This window comes from Acaromyces ingoldii (assembly GCF_003144295.1).
Source record: "Acaromyces ingoldii strain MCA 4198 unplaced genomic scaffold FA10scaffold_8, whole genome shotgun sequence".
Lineage (NCBI taxonomy): Eukaryota > Fungi > Basidiomycota > Exobasidiomycetes > Exobasidiales > Cryptobasidiaceae > Acaromyces > Acaromyces ingoldii.
The window spans coordinates 226,807-243,394 of NW_020290254.1; the positions used below are offsets into that span (position 1 = coordinate 226,807).

Here is a 16,588-nt window from a genome sequence, read left to right on the forward strand (position 1 = left end):
ACGAGGAAAAGGGCCAGAGCGAGAGGGACCGAGCGGCGCCGGGAGCGAGACCAGCATACAGAGGCGTCGGCCTGGAGCTGCGCACGAGCGGCGTTCCGGTCCGTGGCCGGGCAGCGACAGCAGAGGAGAATGCCCTGGAGCTGCCCGCCAGCGACCGCGCAGTGAGCAGCTGTCCCCGTCCCGACGATATCCGGACGAACGACATGGTCGCCATGGCTGCTCGAGTGAGTGACGATGCAAAGGTGGTCGGTCCTGCCCGAGAAGAAAGTCGCAAAAAAAGGGACCTGCAGCTCCAACTTGGAGCCCGACACGTGAATTTTGCAGCAAACAGCGCTCTTTTTCTTCTCTTCAACCCGCGTCGTCTCGTCGTCGCGACTCTTTCACGCCCAGTCTTTCTCTCTTCCTCTTTGTCGCCGTCGTCCTTTGTTCAGGCCGATCCACCCCCAGGCCTGTGCGAGAGGGTCGTACCATCGATGGGACTCCGATAAGGCCCTCATCTCTTGACCCAGAGAGGACCTCCTTACCAGTGAGTGTCTGTTGTTTGTCTTGGATTCTGCTCCGTCTCCTCTTCTCTCGAAGCAAGCGACAGGCGAGCACGGCGATGATTACAATATATTCACACTGTCGGACCCTTCTGGTGTCTCTCCTCTGGGGCCAAACTTCCCTGGAGGAGCGCCGGAGGGGACATGACTGACCCATACAACGGTAACTGAGCCCCTCGTCTTCTCGCTTCTTCCTGTTCATCTCGTCATGCTTTTCGGAGAAGAAACGGTTGCTGACCGCACGCGTTTGTGGCAGCCATGGCTAACGCACCCGACCGCTTCGCCCTCTTCATCCTGGGCCCCGACGAGAAGCGCGTCGAGATCCAGGAGGACGCGCACCTGGCCAATGCCGCCACGTTTGTGCTCAACAAGGAGGACCACACGCTGGGCAACCTCCTGCGTCAGTGAGTGCATGACTTGCACTCCTCCCTCTCGTGCCATTTCCTCGTGCTGAACAAGGGCTGTCGCACACAGCGCCGTGCTGGCCGTCCCCGGCGTCATCTTCTGCGGATACCGGGTGCCGCATCCGCTCGAGCCGCGAACCGTGATCAAGGTGCAGACCGACGGCAGCCTCACGCCCGTCCAGGCCCTCAAGGCCGGCTGCGAGCGCGTCATTTCCCAAGTCGGCAGCGTGCGCAGCAGCTGGAAGCACGAGTGCCAGATGCTCGGTGCTGGCCTCGGTCCCGCCGCGCAGGCCGCCGCCTCGGCCCAGGCAGCCGCGGCCGCCGCGGCAGCAGCAGCAGCCCAGGCCAACGCAGCCTCGGCCGGCGCCAACGGGGGCCAGTACGCCTTTGGGTCCTTTGGCGAGCAGCGTGGCGGCGCAGATGTTGGCGGCTACGTCGACATCTGACACACACATACGCCACCCTCGCTTGTCTTGTCTTGTACTGTACTTTTACTTCTTGCCACTACATCTCTTCCACTACCACAACAGCTCTAGTATTATCATGGATCGAAATTGTCTGTCTACAAAGTGGATGAGGAAACGAGATTGCGCACACCAAGGTTGAACTTCCTCAAAGCAGCTCCTCCTGGCTCTGGCTGAATTGGCTGTCCTTTTTGAGAAGCACGCCGAGCTTGCTGACGGTGGAGGCCGACTTTGTCATTGACCGTCGTCCTGCTTCTGCTGCCACCGCGCTGCCGCTACCGCCGCTGCTGCTGCTGCTACTCGAGGTCCTGACTTGCAAGGACGACGACGAGGCCGAGGCAGACATCCTCTTTCCGAGGCCCGTCACACTTCCGCCACCGCCGCCGCCTGTGCCCCGGCCGCTGCTCAGCGAGGCCTCTGCCCGCGCGCGCCAGTCGGCCTCGCTCGCGTACTCTTTGGCGATGCGCGCCCAGCGTGCCTGCTCAGCCTCCGTCTTTGGCCGGTGCCTTGCCGCGCGCGAGAGTAGGCCGAGGTCTCCCTCTTCCTCTTCTTCTTCTTCGTCGTCTTCCATGTCGTCGTCGTCACCGTCCGCTTGCTCATCTTCTCCACCGCCGTCGAGAGCCGTGGGCCTCTTGCCAAACAGCTGCGCCGCCCGCGCCTTCTTCTTCTGCGCCGTGCGTCGCGCCCCGTCGCGCTCGTTCATCTCCGCCAGACGGTCGCGCATCCTCGTCAGGATCCTGTCCTCTTCCTCGTCGTCTGAACTGTCCCGGTCGTCGGCATTGTCCTTGTGACCCTGCTTCTCCTCCTTGTCCCGGTCCTCGTCCTCGTCCAGGCGCATCTTCCTCCGCCGCGCACGCTCACGCACCTCGCGCTCGAGCTCGCGCCTCGTCAGCCTCTCTTCGCCCGACTCGACCTCTCCCTCGCGATCATCGCCGTCATCGTCGTTGTCGCTATTTTCGTCATCGTCGTCGTCGTCTGCGCCAGCGAGAAAGGCGTACGCCTCGGCATTCTTCTCGCCCTCGAGGCCGCGCGCCTCGTCGTAGGCCCTGACAAATGCCCGCGCCTCGTCGTCATCCATAAGCGCCTCCATGCCGTCGCCGTCGACTTTGCGCTTGCGCTTCGCTGCCGCCGCCCTCGCCGCTGACCCATACGGATTCGCCGCCTTTCTCCACAGGTCCTCGTCCTCAAAGTCCTCGTCGAGCATGTCGTCGAGCCCCGCCGCGCCTGCACCGTGGCGCCGGCGGCGGTGGCGCAGGCCACCCTTGGTCGCCTTCTCGTGCAGCGCCCGCGTCTTTTCGTCGTCGGCCTCGACGTCGAGGCGGAAGCGCGCGCGCGCCAGCTCGTCCTTTTCTGCCTCGTCGGCATCGGCGCTCTCGTCGACGAGGTCCTCAAGGTCCGCGCCGTCGTCGTCGTCGTCGTCCGAATCCTCATCCGAGCCATTGGCTGAAGATCCCGAGCCAGCGTCGCCAAAGACGCCGCCGAGGCCGCCTCCCTTGCCCCGCCGGCGGCCAGTCTCGCCGTCCGAGTCCTCGTCCGACTCGACAGCCTCGCCCTCGACGAACGCGCTCCTCTTGAGTTTTCGTCTCTTGTGCCTCTCTTCCTGCAACTTCTGCTGCTCGTCGTCTTCTTCCTCATGCGCAGGTCGAGGGCGACGGCCAGCCATGCGCAGCACCTGCCATGCGTCCTTTGGCTTGGCTGCATCCTGCTGCGCCTCTGCATCACTCTCTTCTCGCTTCTCGTCGTCGTCTTCTTCCATCAGACTGCTCCGCCGCTCCCCGTCGCTGCTCGACGCCTCGTTCCGCGCCGCACTCCCTAGGCCTGAGTGTCCAGTGCCGCCGTGGCCGAGACCGGAACCTAGACCGAGAGCAAGTCCTTGGGACTGGGACTGGGACTGGGACTGGGACTGGCTCTGGCTCTGGCTCACGCCGACAGACGAGCCAATGGGGCCAAAGGACGGCCGCGTCTGGGTAAAGAAGCCCTGCCGGTTGATGTACCGCTTCGCAGGCACGGGCGTCGTCTGTGCATCAGCAGCCCTGCCGGCGCTGCTGCTGCTGCCAGCTCCATGCGCATACAGGCCGCCTTCATCATCCTCGTCGTCGTCCTCAGAGGCCAGCTCGGGCATCTCGGGCGAGTCAAACGGATCGAGGGGCAGCTCGGCGGCGCGCTGGGCCCGGCGCAGGGCCTCGAAGCCATCCTCGGCCGATGCGCCCAGCAGCGTCGACGACGGCGGCGGCATCATGGCGCTGCTCGCCGTGCGCTGCAGCGAGCCCCTCGGCCTGGCGCTGGGTCCTGCGACGTGGCCCTGCGCGACCTGGGTGCCTTGCTCAAAGAACTGGGTGAAGCCTGCAGGCTCGCCATCGAGTGCGCCAATGATTTCGAGCGACTCGCCGCGCAGGGGCGCATCGACCTGCGTGTCTTCAAAGAACTGGCCCAGTGCATCCTCGCCTGCTGCTGTCGATTCCAGCCCCTCGTCGGTCTGGGTGGGCATCGACGCTGGCTCCGGCCCCGGTCCTGTGCCTTGCGTCGGCTTGAAGAACTGCGTGAAGCCGAGACCGTCGCCGAGGCCGTCGCTGTGGCCGTCGCCAAGGCCATCGCCGAGCAGAGGACTACCAGCAGGAGGAGGCGGAGAGGCGGACGATGACGCTGCGAACGAGTGCCTCCTCTGGATGGCGATGGGCCCCTCGTCGTCGTCGTCGGCACCCGCGTCGGACAGCGGCTCAGGCTCGATGGGCTGCAGCGGCGAGCGCTCTTGCTGCTCGTCGCCATTGGCGCCCTGCGACCGCTGCGAGGCCCTCCGGAGCAATGACGACGAGGAGGAGGATGTCCGCTGCATCGGCTCCTGGCTCGGCGGCATCGAGTTCTCCTTCTCGCTGTCCTCTGCCTCGGAGTTGGCCACCTCTTCTTCTTCTTCTTCCTCGTCCTCACCGCCTCGCTGCTCCTCGGGCTCGCTCGCACTGCCCCAGTCGACCTGGTCTTCATCGTCCTCCTCCTGCGCCTCGGGGCCCATCTCGACGTCTTCGCCGTCGTCATCGGGCACAAATTCGGAGTCCTGGTCATCGGCCTCCTCGTCGTCGCCCTCCGCCTTGTCCTCTCCTCGCTCGCGCCGGCGCCACTCTTCGAGCAGGCGCGACACATCGACACCCCCTCCAGAGCCGTCCTGTGCACCTTTTCCGTCCTCGTCGTTCCCTTCCTCCTCCTTGACGGGCGGTCTTGGGCCTGCGCGCGGGTTGCTCCGGTACTCGCTCTCCTTCTTTGTCCGCATCTCAATGTTCTGCCGCTGCATCTGCCGGCGCAGCGTCGCATTCAGCTCCTCGCGCGTCATCGTCTTTCGGTCCTTGCCCAGTGGCGCCTGCTTCCTGTCCTGCTTCTGCTCCTCCCTCTGCTCGTGCTCCTGTGCATGCTCCTCCTCGACGGCGACGCCCAGCCGCACCGTCTTCTTGTTGCCGCCGCTACCGCCAAAGTCGGGCGGCACGAGCTTGGGCCACGCTGGGTCCGGCTTCCGGGACGACGCCGAGGCAGCAGCGATACCCGGCGAGCCGTTGGAGGCGACGATGCCAGTCCGGCTCGGCTTCATCGCGGGCATCTTGCTCTTGCCGTGCGGGGCCAGACCGGGCTTGACGATCTCAATGACGTCGTCGTCGTCGTCGTCGTCCTTGTTGACGTCGTCGTCGTTGTTCTTCAGCTCGGCCCCCTTTTTCTGCTCGGCCATCCTCTCGAGCGCCCGCTGCTTCTTTTCGAGGAGCACTCTTGCCCGTTCCTTGCGTCTGCGCTCCTCCAGGGCCTGCTCGACCATTGCGTCTGCGTCGGGCAGCTCCTCGTCGCCGTCGCCGTCGTCATTCTGCCCCTTGTCCTGCTTTTGCGCGGCCCTGCTCGACAGCGAGCTGGGCGGCGGCTTCCCAAAGGGGTTCTTGATGCGCCGCAGCGTCGGGCTGCTGCTCAGCGATGCCGGGCCTGTTGCTGCTGTAGTACTTCTTCGAGGCGACGTCTCGTCCTTATCCTCGCCCGACGACGCCGACTCGACGGGGTCTGAGTCGTTGTTGTTCATCTCCCGTGCCTGCAGCTGTGGCGGTGCCTGTTGATGACGGCGGCGGGCGCTTTAATTCCAGAGAGCATCATCAGTATCATGACGACATGCCCACGATATCACGACCAAGCTCACCTCTCGCTCGCCTCGACTCTCGAGAGGAGGTCGCCGATGCCGAGGCCCTTTCGCTCGCGCGAACGCTGGGCGTCGATGCCCACGCGGGCCGTCTGGGCGAGACGCTGGCGCTCGATGCGCGCCTGCATGCGGTGCATCTCCTCGAGCTCCTTCTTGCTCAGCGGCTGGTCAAGAGCACGTCAGCCACTCGTCTGTGATACCGCATACATCACCGTGGCTCACCTTGGCTGCAGGCTGCTTGTCGGCCCTCTTTGCCGACACTGGCGCCCCGTCGTCGCTGCTGTCGCTCTCGCTCTCGGCGGCCATCTGCAGCTTATTTCCGCGTCTGCCCTTGTCTTTTTCATTTGCCTTGCCCTTGCCCTTGGAGGGAGCCAGGTGGAGCTTCTCTGCAATCTCCTTTTGCTTCTTGATCGTCTTCAGCCGGCGGTCGCTCGCCATCTTGCTCACTTCGGCACCCGTGGGCAGCTCCTCGTCGTCTCCTCCCGCTTCGTCCACCTCGACGACGTCGGACACGGGCGACGACGAGGACCGCTGCCGGCGTGCTGCGACAACGCCCTCGTCGTCCCGCTCGTCGTCGTCGCCTGCGCCGCTGCGTTGCCGCGCGCGTGCTGCCATGGCGAGGATGCGCTGCTGGCGCTTCTGCTGCTGTTGTTGCTGTTGCGCCTTCAGTCCGCTGATGCCCTCGTCGCTCTGGCCGGCCTCGCCATCGCCATCGTCGGATGACTCGGAATCGTGCTCCTGTCCCGGCAGGGCAAAAATGGCCCTTGCGCCCCGGGGCCGGCTCACCTTGGCTGCCTTGTCGCTCCCGAGCGGACCGAACGCGCCCTTCTGCGGGCTTGGCGAGTGCCTCGAGGCTTCTTCTCCTTCTCCCTCTTCTTCTTCTGATGAGCCCTCGTCTTCGGCTACTGCTGCTGGAGCCTGCTGTCCCCTGCCGCGCATACGTGCTGCGATGCCGCCGCCGAGAACAGTCCTGTCGCCTTCTTCGTCCGACGGGCTGCTAGACTTTTTCGCTCCTCTTTCTTCTTGCCGCATCTCAGATGAGAGCGGAGGAGGGTCCGACAGGTCGCTGGAGTCTGCAGTGGCGCCAGAAACAGCAGCAGCACCAACACGTCCGGCTCGGAAGCGCGCAAGGAACGCCATCTTGTCCTCGGGCGCCTCCTCCTCCTCCTGCGCAGAGGCCGAACGCGACCTCGAGTAGGAGCGCATCGTCGTGGCGCCGTGCTTGTGTGCGTGCGACGGCGAAGAGTACGGCGTCGTTTGGGGCGATGACGACGATGACGACGATGAGCCGTTCAGGCTGCCGCGGTTGCGCACGGGCGAAGACGAGTCGAGCGCAGAGACGCCGAACGAGCGCCCGAGCAGTGGTGGCGGGAGCGGCGACGAGGACGACAGGCCTGTGTCCATCTTTTGGCTTTCCTCTCTTCTACAGCCCGCGGCCCATGTTCTTCTGCTTCTTTTGGTTCTCTTTCCTTTGTCTACTCCTCCTTGGTAGTCACTCGTCAGTGAGGCAAGCCGTCGCGAAAGGTGTTCCTCTATGCAGGCCTTCGCGTCGCGCTCGACTTCGCGCGGCTTATTTTCTCAGAATGGCGTCGCCTCACGTGGCTCGCTCCTCTGCTCCACTTGATGACAATTTCTCATCACTGATTCAGCCAAATACTAAAACCATCTTTCAAACAAAGAGAGGACGGAAGAAGCGACGGATCGTCACTTCTCCATGACAACGAAGCAGCCATGTCGATAGGCGAGGAGCACGACGGGGTCGAAGAGGAGGCGCAGGTGCAGGAGCAGCAGCAGCAGCAGCAGCGGGCATTTACGGTCCTCTATGGCACGCAGACGGGCAATGCGCAGGACGTGGCGACACGCATCGCGCGGCAGGCCCGCCGGCGGCGGATCCACGTTGTCGTCAAGAGCATGGACGAGTACGACGTGGTGGGTGCCCATTCTAAGCTTCTTCTGGAGCTGCTTTACTGACTGACTGACACTCCATCGACACAGACGGACCTCATCGCGGAGCCGCTCGTCTTTCTCGTCCTCTCGACGACGGGCCAGGGCGACTTCCCGCCCGCCGCGCTGCGCTTCTGGCACTTTTTGCTGCGCGCCGACCTGCCGCCAGACATTCTCTCTGAGGTCACCTTTGCCACCTTTGGCCTCGGCGACACGTCGTACAAGCGCTACTGCTGGCCGATCCGCAAGCTGGGCCGCCGCCTGCGCGGGCTCGGCGCCCAGGAGCTCCTGCCCGGCGCCGAGGCCGACGATCAGCACTTTCTCGGCATCGACGGCGCCCTCCAGCCCTGGCTCGAGCAGGTCTGGGACGTCCTCGACCAGGTCATGCCCCTGCCCGACGGCGTCGACGCCATCCCCGACGATGTTCTGCTCGAGCCCGAGATTGCCGTCAGCCTCGCCGAGGGTCCCCGTGCCTCGTCGTCGTCGTCGCCGTCGTCGTCGTCGTCGTTACCATCGTCGGCCAATGGGATAGCCTCGTCGTCGTCGCCCGTTTCGAAAGAAGAAACAGTCAGCCTGCCTGAAGGGTGGCAGTGGGCCACGCTGACCAGGAACGAGCGCATGACGGCGCCAGACCACTTCCAGGACGTGCGTCTACTCTCCCTCCAGGGCGAGGGCAAAGGGCTCGCATACGCGCCCGGAGACGTCGTCTCGCTGCGGCCAGCGAACCTGGCGCCGGACGTGGACCGCTTCCTCACCCGCATGGGCTGGCTTGCCCTCGCCGACGAGCCGCTCGCCTTTGACCCGCACCCGCCGCCGCTGCCGCCCGGCTGCCCCTCTCGGCCGACGCTGCGCGATGTATGCGTCCACCACCTCGACTTTCTCTCGGTGCCCCGCCAGTCGTTCTTCGAGGCCATTCTGCCCTTTAGCAAGCCCGGCTCGCTGCAGCGCGAGAAGCTGCAGGAGTACGTGACCCCCGGCGAGGGCGCCGACGACATGTACGAGTACGCCCAGCGGGTCCGCCGCACCATCCTCGAGGTCCTCGAGGAGTTCACCGACGTGGCCGTGCCGCTGCGCCACGTGCTCGACGTCGTGCCGGCCATGCGCGCCCGCGACTTTTCCATCGCCTCGGCCCCGCAGCGGCACCGCGGCGGCGATAGCGGCGGCGAGGGCGGCAGCAATGGCAAAGTCGAGGACAACGGCGACGGCGACGGCGACGGCGACGGCAAAGGCAACACCCTCGAGCTGGCCGTGGCGGTGGTGCGCTATCGCACGCGGCTCAAGGCCCCGCGCCGCGGTGTGCTGACCCTCTACCTCGCCAGCCTCGATGCGCCGGTGCGCGTGCCCATCCAGCTCAAGCGCGGCACCTTTCGCCTGCCGTCGTCGTCGTCGTCGTCCTCCTCGCCGCCGTGCATCTTTGTCGGGCCAGGCACGGGCATCGCGCCGATGCGCTCCCTGCTCCTGGCGCGCCTTGGCTCTGCGCCCACCGTATCACCGCAGCAGCAGCAGCAGCAGCCGCAGCAGGGGGCCGAGGATCTCGTCTTTGCCGGATGCCGGTACGCGGCCAAGGACTTTCTCTTTGGGTCCGAGCTGCGCCAGCTCGCGGCAGACGCGCGCCTCGGCGGCCTCTTTCTCGCCGCCTCGCGCGACGCCGCCGCGACTTCTGGCGCTGGTCAGAAAAGTGCGACGACGACGGCGGGGAAGTTCTATGTGCAGGACGCGATCCGGGCGCAGGGCGCGCGCGTGCGGCGCCTCGTTCTGCACCGCGGCGCGTGGGTGTTTGTGAGCGGGAGCAGCGGCAAGATGCCAGAGGCGGTGCGCCAGGCCGTCGTCGATGTTCTTGCCTCGGCTTCTTCTTCAGAGGAAGGGGAAGAGGACAACGGCGGCGAAGGAGGAGAGAACGAGCAGGCGCTGGGCCAGGCGGCGGCGGAGGCGTTTGTGGCGACGATGGAGCGCGAGGGCAGGTGGCAGGAGGAGTGCTGGTCCTGAGGCCCACTGTATTCTAGCAGCAGTAGTAGTCATAACAGTAGCAGTCATAACAGTAGCAGCAGCAATCCTCCATAGCATAAGCAAAGTGGAATGTGTGTGTTCCTCGGTGTCTTTTTAAAGGGCTTCTTTGACAGTGTCTTTTGGCTGTCTTCTTTCAGTTTTTTTGAGAGTGCTATCTCAGGTCTTTTGACGGTGATCATTCAGTGTCTTGTGTGACAGTGTTCATTGAGGGCTGTGCCAAGGTATATCGAGTATTGCAGAGTTATCGCAGGGGAAAAGAAGGACTACAGGCCAAGCCGGCTGGTCGGCGGCAGCGGCACAGGCTCCTCGCCGTCGATGAGGAGATTGATGCAGACGGCGACCCTGTTTGAGAAAGGCAAGCAAAGCAAGCAAGAAATGAGTGAGCGACTGGTCTATATGCAGTAACAAGTAAAGGAAAACCCACCAGCCGTCGGCGCTGGGCAGGGCGGCGCCGAGCCAGGCGACGTCGGTCTCGAGTGGGAGGCGTATCCCCTGCACGACAGGGTAGGCCAGCGCAGGCGGCGGCGCGGCGTGGGTGCCAAAGGTGGGTGTGGGTGGAAAGAGGAGCGGAAAGAGGCCCGAGAGGACGAGGTGGATGGTGTTGGGCCGGCCGTCGTCGAGGTAGGGCGCGACGGGCTCCTGGACGATGGGCGCGCCGTCGACGAGGTGGAAGCGCATCGGCACGCTGCGGACGGCCGACGAGGACGAGCCAGATCCAGGGCCAGGGCCAGCGGCTGTTGAGGCAAGCGAGGGCGCCTCAGAGGGCGCGACGCTGTGCATGCTGGCGGCGGCGAGCGACGTCTGTGACTCGTTGTGCTGCTGCGTCAGCGATGGCCGCGCCGTCGCCGTCGACGAGACGGTGTTGAAGCGCTCGTCGTCGCCCGCCGCCGAGGCCGTGCGCGAGCGGTCGTGCGTGGGCTGCTGCAGCGGGGGCAGGCCATCGGGCACGACGGGCACGAGCTTCGCGGCGACGGCCCAGTAGAGGTCGAAGTCGTCTAAAAGATACAGTCAGCCATCGTCAGCGAGGAGAGAACAGACAAGCAAGTAGGGTTCGTTCTACTCACGCTGCACAACGCCGTCCCACAGCTGGTCCTGGTCGCTCTTGCGCAGGTTCGTGACGCGCTTGGTGCTGCCGTAGCGGACAAAGTCGGCCTCCTTGAGCATGCTCATGAAGCTCGCGCGGCACGAGGCGAGCCCCGCCGTCGAGTGCAGCTTGTCCAGCGGCGGGTTCCTGAGCCGCAGCGTGAGCCGCCAGGGTATCGGCGGGCCCTGTGGCTGTGACTGCTGCTGTGACTGCTGTTGTGAATGCTGTTGTGACTGCTGCTGTTGCTGATTCTGCTGCGCCTGCGGAGGAAGCGCGAGGGAGGAAGGCGGGCCGGGAAAGTAGCTCTCGTCGGACGGCGGCGGCGCTTGATGCGACGCCCTGCGGCTCGACAGGGGTGACGAGGCCGACGGAGTGCGCATGCGGTGCTGCGAGGGCGCCGCGTTGCTGGTGTGGTAGTCGTACAGCAGGCCGATGGGCCAGTGCCTGGCCGCGTCAGAAGAGAAGTCATCGAGTGGGTCAGCTTGCTTTGGACCAGAGAAGAAAAGTAAGGAGCATACACACCACCGCAGGGGCGTCCCCTCAAAGGCGAACCAGCAGTCCTTTTCCTCAATCTTGTCCAGCGCCGCACCATCGAGGACGAGCGGGAGCAGGTTCCGGCGCACCTCGGCCAGAAGCAGGGGCAGGTACGAGATGCGTGCGGCCGAGGCATAGTACGTCTCCACTGACCGGTCCGAGCCCGAGGGCAGGTCGCCCGACTCTACGCCGACGACGACGGGGATCGCGGCCTCCCAGACCAGCCTCCGGAAGCGTGTGGCTGCCCCTGCGACTCCTCCTCCAGTGCTGCTGCTGCCGCTGCCGCTACCGCCGACGACACCGCCGCTGCCGCCTGCTGCGATGTGCGATGGCGACGGCGACGCAATGCCAGAAGCCATCGAGGCCTGCCGCGAGGGCGCCAACGACGGCCGCGCACTCATCCTCGGCTCCTTGTCGGACCTCGTCTCGGTCTCGAATGGAGAGATCTCGGCCCTGTGCTGCTCGACGATCAATCACCAGTGACTGACTGACTTACTAGCAAAGACAAGCAAGAGAGAGACAAGACAGAGACAGGAAGCAGCGCAAAGCAGCGACGATCGCACAGACGCTGCTTGCCTGGCCTGAGCGGCACACGTGCCTCTCCACGCGCCTCTTTTCCAATTTAAATTTTGGACTGTTTATCTCTGGCGCGGGGCGCGGGCGTCCAACACCCAACACCAGGTTGCAAGCTGGTTGCAGAAGAAGAAAGGGCGACGAGGCCAAGTGTCGACGAGATGCAGCGGATAGACGACAGCTTCGACAGCAGCCTCGGCGACGAGTCCGTGTCCGGCTCCGAGGACTCACTTGCCTTTGCCGCGGTGCCTGACTCGCCCGGCTCGATGGCCTCGCCCGTGCGGCCGATGGCGTCCTCGCCGACGAAGCCGTCCTTCTCCAGCAGCTCGGCTGCCACAACACCGCGGCGCGCAGCCGCATGGGCCAGCACAACGCAGTTCATGATCCGGCCCACGCTCAGAGGGAACGAGAAGCCGCTCGGCGACCTGGACCAGTCCTGTGAGTGGCTGGCCAAAGCAGTTCTCTGCCAGATCCACTAAGCTAACGCACGCATACAGTCGACTCGTTTAGCATGACGCGCCATGCCTCACCCCCTTCTGACCAGTCCAAGCTTCCGGGTGTGTCAGGAGCACCGCGGCGGGCGGATGGAGGAGGGAGCAGCATCCTCCGACAGCCCGACACGCCGGGCACGGGCTCCAGCGTCCGCTTTGGCAAGCGCATGTACGACGACGGCGACGAGAGCGGCATGACGGTCAGCTCCACGGCCTCGCATCCTCTCGAGCGCGCCTCGCCGAGGTCTCTGCACCAAACCAGCGCTCGTCAAGAGGAGGAAGACGACGAGGACGAGGATGGAGATGAGAGCACATCGTCGCGCGGCACACGCTCACACGCATCAAACAGCAACGTCAGCAGCCCGACGGTGCGACTCGCGGCGCTGTCTGCCTCTCCGCCGGCACCGCTGCCGACGGCACCGACATCAGACACCAAGTACGAGGACAGCCTCTCTGGGCTGCCGTCGATCAGCGACAGCTTCTCGCGCCTCGAGGACCAGTCGCTGGACCTGGCCGACGAGACGCGGTCGCCGGTCAAGGCCGCTCCTTCTGTGACAAACAAAGCAGCAGCAGCAGCAGAGACGGCCCAGAAGACACCCGTCAGGGGTGCCGCGCTCGACGACATGAGCTTCAGCGAGAGCTTCCTGCGGCGGGAGATGGGCAGGGCCATGAGTGGGCTTGCAGACAGCAGCCAGCAGCCGGACAGGACCGCCGAGCTGCCTGCCGATCAACCTGAACAGATGGTCCCTCAACAAGGGCAGGAGTCGGCAGAGCACCAGGCGGAAATTAAGGAGGAGGAGCTGCAAAATGGTGAACAAGACTCGATAGAGAACAGCAGCAGCAAACTCGAGGCAAACACCTCCCCTGCCCTCACGCCCAGGCCGGTGGAGCAGACGCACGGCCGCACGCCTTCCTCGTCGTCGTCTGCTTCACCCTCATCGGACTACCTCAGCCCCCGCAGCCACACGACGCAGTCGCAGCGAGGAAGCGCAAAGAGCACGCGCAGCACGAGCAGCCAAGGCAGCAGCAACCGCAGCTTTGGCACGCCGCAGTCGCAGTTGCAGCGCGAGCAGCAGCAGCAGCCGGATGACACGCCCAGCAGCGCGCTGCTAGGGGACGCGCCATCTTCTCCGTCTGCTATTGCTGCTGCTGGTGCCGCTGCGTCGTCTTCCTCGTCGTCGTCGCTCGGCCGGCGCCCAAAGAGCCTCGAGGAGTCGCCCTCGGCGCAAAAGGCCGCGCGGCGCGCCGTGCTGCTCCCCCTCTCGTCGGCCAAGCACGCCTTTACGCCCGCCAGGAGCTCGCCGCTGTGCAACACCGCTGCCGCTGAATCGCCGTCGCCGTCGCCTTCCATCGGCCAGCAGCTGGGCGACGCGTCGTCTTCCTCTGCTGCTCGCCAGGCCGAGGATGCAAGCATGTCCTCGACCTCGTCAACAGGGAGCAGCAGGAAAAAGACGGCAGACCGGGCCAGCTCTTCGCCGTCGCCAACATCTCACGCGGGCAACGCGGGCAACAGCAGCAGCGCGAGCCTGCTCGACATCTTCGACGCCATGAACAGCCTCGACGTGACGCACACGCAGCGGGGCCAGGCGCTGCTGCGGCGCATCCGCGAGGTCGAGGTCGAGGCGCGGCAGGCACGCATGGCCCTCGAGGGCGAGCGCGATGCGAGCGGGCGCGCACGCACCGAGGCGGAGCGCCTGCATGGCATGCTCGTCCGGCTCAAGCGCGAGGCCGAGCGTGCCGAGGAGCGCCGGCGCGCGACGATGGACGAGGTCGAGGGCCTCGTTGAGCGCGTCAAGGAGAAGCTTGCGCAGCGCGAGAGCAGCCGAGGCAGCGGCAGCGCTGAGGCCCACGTCGACGCGCTGCGAAGGGAGCTTGCGCTTGAGCGCGAGCGGCGGAGTGCGGCCGAGCGTGAGCTTGGTGAGCTTGGACGGACTGGCGAGCTTGGACGGGAGCGTGAGGACGATCGTGCAAGGAAAGAGGGCAGGGACAGCGACGAGCAGGTGGACTGGCACCTCGAGAGGTACGAGCTCGAGCGCGAGCACGCCGAGGCGCTGGAGCAGCTCCAGGCACGGCTCGACGATGCGGAGGCGCGCCTCGAGGCGCGGGCGAGCGGCGACGATGGCGACGAGGAGGAGGAGGAGGACGACGTAAAGCACCTTGAGAAGCACGGTGAGGCAAAGGCAGATGAGGAAGCACGGACGGCAGCGCAGCAGCTCGGCGCAGCGCAGCTGGAGCAGGAGCGCCTGCGTGGCCTGCTCGACGAGACGCGCGAGGCACTCCTGGCGCGCCCGTCACAGGCGCAGCTGGACGATGCCGTCGCCGAGCGGGACCGGCTCCGCACGCGCCTTGTGGGCCTGCAGGAGGAGCTGAGCTGCCAGTGGGCCCACGCCGAGGCGAGCGACGCGCGGGAGCAGGCGCTGGCGGCGCAGAACGACGCGCTCAAGGCGCAGCTGGAGGCCGAGCGTCGCAGCGCCGAGGATGCCATCCGGCAGCGCGAGGACGCCGAGGCGAGGGCCGTCGCAGCCGAGGCGAGCATCAGAGAAGCACAGGCCGAGACGGAGGCGCAGATGCGCGACGAGACGCAGGCGCTGCAGGCGCGCTTCGAGCGCATCCGCGAGGAGCACGAGGCGCAGATGGAGGAGGTCGACGTCGCGAGCAGGGCCGCGCAGGACGAGATGCGCGAGATGCGCGATGTGCAGGAGCGGATGGCGCGCGAGGCCAGCGAGCAGGTCGACGAGCTGCGCGGCAGGCTGCAGCACGTCGAGGAGGAGCTCGAGCGCGCACGGGAGCAGGTCGACGAGGGCGAAGAGGCACGCCGGGTGCTGGTGGCGCAGGAGCAGGACGAGCGCGACATGCTCGTCCGGGACAGGCACGAGCTCGTCGAGGAGCGCGATGCCATGGCGCAGGAGCGGGGCGCGCTCCTCGACAGCCTCTCGGAGCTCGAGAAGCTGCTGGGGAGGGTGCAGCAGGAGTCCAACGAGCGCCAGCACTCGGCGACGACGCTGCAGACCAAGCTCGACGAGCTGGAAGGCGAGCGTGCGACGATGCAGACGCGCATCGACCAGCTCGAGGCTGCTGCCACGAGCGCGAGCCATAGGGATGGAGGTGCTTCTTCCACTGTTGCTGCTGCTGCTACTACCTCGACAGCCAGGGACGACCGCATCAAGGCGCTCGAGCAGGAGATCGGCAGCCGTGGCCTGACGATTGCCAAGCTGCGCAAGGCCAGGGAGCGCCTCGGGGCCGACCTGGCCAGCTTCTCGATGGCCTTTTCCGCAAAGCAGATGGAGGTCGACATGCTCAAGCGCAGGGGGGGCCGGGCTACTGCGTCCAAGACGCCCGACGCCAGGCAGGCGGTGCCACAGCCGGCGATGCTCGGTGTGGAGAAAGTCGGCCTGGACGATGGCGAAGAAGAGGAAGAGACAGAGACAGAGACGGACAACGAGAGCCTGCCCTCGCTCAAAAAGGGCCCTTCGGCCGTGGCAGCGACGAGGCGGAGGACGACGATGGACCCACAGGCATTCAGCGAGGACGCTTTTCAGCGCCTGGCAAGGGACCCGGGCAGCACTGCACAGCGAGCGGTCAAGGTCAAGGGCGCCATGGGGCCGCCAAGCACCGTGCGCAGGGTCTCGGCCGCTGCTGCTGCTGCTGCTGCTGCGGCGACGCCCACGCCTGCCGCCCCTTCCCTCAGCCGTGGGCAGGGTCCTCTGGCCCAGAGAAGGGGCTCTTTGTCGACATCCTCGAACAAGGCACCTGCTCGGCAGGCGGACGCGGGCCAGAGCGACAAGGAAAACGTGGGCGTCAACGAGGCAGAGCTGCGCAAGAGCCGCGACGTGCCCATGGACATCAGCGAGCTCACCATGTCGCGCTCACGGTCCAGCCTGTCTTCAGCGGCTGCGGCGGCGGCGGCGACAACGGCCGCGACGACGAGGGCAAAGATTGCCGCCGCGCCTGCCGCGCCCACGGCCAGGGTCGCCACCATCTCGTCTTCTGCGGCAGACATTGCGCGGCGCGCGGCCTCGGGCGGCCGATCCTCGCTCACTTCTTCTTCTTCTGCCGCGCGCAAGCCGACGGTGACGAGGCCGAGGAGCAACGCGCTGCTTGCCTGAGCGCACACATCAACCATGCTGTACTTCTATCTTTACAACCGCATCGCTACTATATTCATTGCCCTGCTCGAGCCATTCTGCAGAACCATGCTCTGCGAGAAGAAGACCATCTCCAAAGAAAAGGGACTGAGGAAGAGGCCGCGTCCCGCGCCCTATCTGTCGGCCGTTCCTTCACTGCTAGCAGCAGCCCGCGCGGGCTCGCATGTCTGACAAAAGGGGTGGCTCGGGAGTCGCGTGGCAGCTCCAAATTAAAATAGCGCACAGTCAGTCAGTCCATTTT

General features: G+C 65.7%; 6 protein-coding genes across 6 annotated transcripts; 4 read left to right on the forward strand and 2 right to left on the reverse strand.

Annotated features, from left to right (window-relative positions):
* Positions 1-387: 387 nt before the first annotated feature.
* FA10DRAFT_245630 (RBP11-like subunits of RNA polymerase) lies at positions 388-1,392 on the forward strand (the record flags this gene model as incomplete). The annotated part of the gene is made up of 4 exons (XM_025519383.1): positions 388-526; positions 799-946; positions 1,017-1,222; positions 1,301-1,392. The coding sequence occupies exons 2-4, from the start codon at positions 801-803 to the stop codon at positions 1,390-1,392; spliced, it is 444 nt and encodes a 147-aa protein (XP_025374220.1). The 5' UTR covers positions 388-526; positions 799-800.
* On the reverse strand, positions 1,268-3,633 carry FA10DRAFT_192009 (hypothetical protein). The gene has a single exon (XM_025518378.1). It carries the CDS (start codon positions 3,530-3,532, stop codon positions 1,559-1,561), a length of 1,974 nt encoding a protein of 657 aa, XP_025374221.1. The 5' UTR covers positions 3,533-3,633; the 3' UTR covers positions 1,268-1,558.
* A 2,203-nt stretch (positions 3,634-5,836) lies between these two features.
* FA10DRAFT_192079 (hypothetical protein) lies at positions 5,837-7,702 on the forward strand. Its single transcript, XM_025518379.1, has 3 exons — positions 5,837-6,553; positions 6,642-7,339; positions 7,642-7,702. Exons 1-2 carry the CDS (start codon positions 6,183-6,185, stop codon positions 7,285-7,287), a joined length of 1,017 nt encoding a protein of 338 aa, XP_025374222.1. The 5' UTR covers positions 5,837-6,182; the 3' UTR covers positions 7,288-7,339; positions 7,642-7,702.
* Positions 7,301-9,499, forward strand: FA10DRAFT_273327 (hypothetical protein; the record flags this gene model as incomplete). The annotated part of the gene is made up of 2 exons (XM_025523162.1): positions 7,301-7,498; positions 7,565-9,499. 2 exons carry the CDS (start codon positions 7,301-7,303, stop codon positions 9,497-9,499), a joined length of 2,133 nt encoding a protein of 710 aa, XP_025374223.1.
* A 246-nt stretch (positions 9,500-9,745) lies between these two features.
* FA10DRAFT_269630 (hypothetical protein) lies at positions 9,746-11,671 on the reverse strand. Its single transcript, XM_025522825.1, has 4 exons — positions 11,127-11,671; positions 10,585-11,048; positions 9,945-10,515; positions 9,746-9,862 (listed from the first exon to the last, which is right to left on the reverse strand). The coding sequence occupies exons 1-4, from the start codon at positions 11,495-11,497 to the stop codon at positions 9,784-9,786; spliced, it is 1,485 nt and encodes a 494-aa protein (XP_025374224.1). The 5' UTR covers positions 11,498-11,671; the 3' UTR covers positions 9,746-9,783.
* Positions 11,672-11,800: 129 nt separating this feature from the next.
* FA10DRAFT_304446 (hypothetical protein) lies at positions 11,801-16,308 on the forward strand (the record flags this gene model as incomplete). The annotated part of the gene is made up of 2 exons (XM_025525361.1): positions 11,801-12,149; positions 12,209-16,308. The coding sequence occupies exons 1-2, from the start codon at positions 11,873-11,875 to the stop codon at positions 16,306-16,308; spliced, it is 4,377 nt and encodes a 1,458-aa protein (XP_025374225.1). The 5' UTR covers positions 11,801-11,872.
* Between the last annotated feature and the right edge of the window lie 280 nt (positions 16,309-16,588).

What these genes read in the sequence shown, in the direction of transcription:
- FA10DRAFT_192009 (XM_025518378.1), bottom strand. Translation starts at nt 3,532, where the DNA reads ATGCCCGAGCTGGCCTCTGAGGACGACGACGAGGATGATGAAGGCGGC.
- FA10DRAFT_192079 (XM_025518379.1), top strand. Translation starts at nt 6,183, where the DNA reads ATGGCGAGGATGCGCTGCTGGCGCTTCTGCTGCTGTTGTTGCTGTTGC. An exon ending in ACAGTCCTGTCGCCTTCTTC is followed by an intron (nt 6,554 to 6,641) that starts GTCCGACGGGCT and finishes AGGTCGCTGGAG; the next exon opens with TCTGCAGTGGCGCCAGAAAC.
- FA10DRAFT_269630 (XM_025522825.1), bottom strand. Translation starts at nt 11,497, where the DNA reads ATGGCTTCTGGCATTGCGTCGCCGTCGCCATCGCACATCGCAGCAGGC. An exon ending in GTGGGACGGCGTTGTGCAGC is followed by an intron (nt 10,516 to 10,584) that starts GTGAGTAGAACG and finishes TGTATCTTTTAG; the next exon opens with ACGACTTCGACCTCTACTGG. An exon ending in CTGCCCAGCGCCGACGGCTG is followed by an intron (nt 9,863 to 9,944) that starts GTGGGTTTTCCT and finishes TTTCTCAAACAG; the next exon opens with GGTCGCCGTCTGCATCAATC.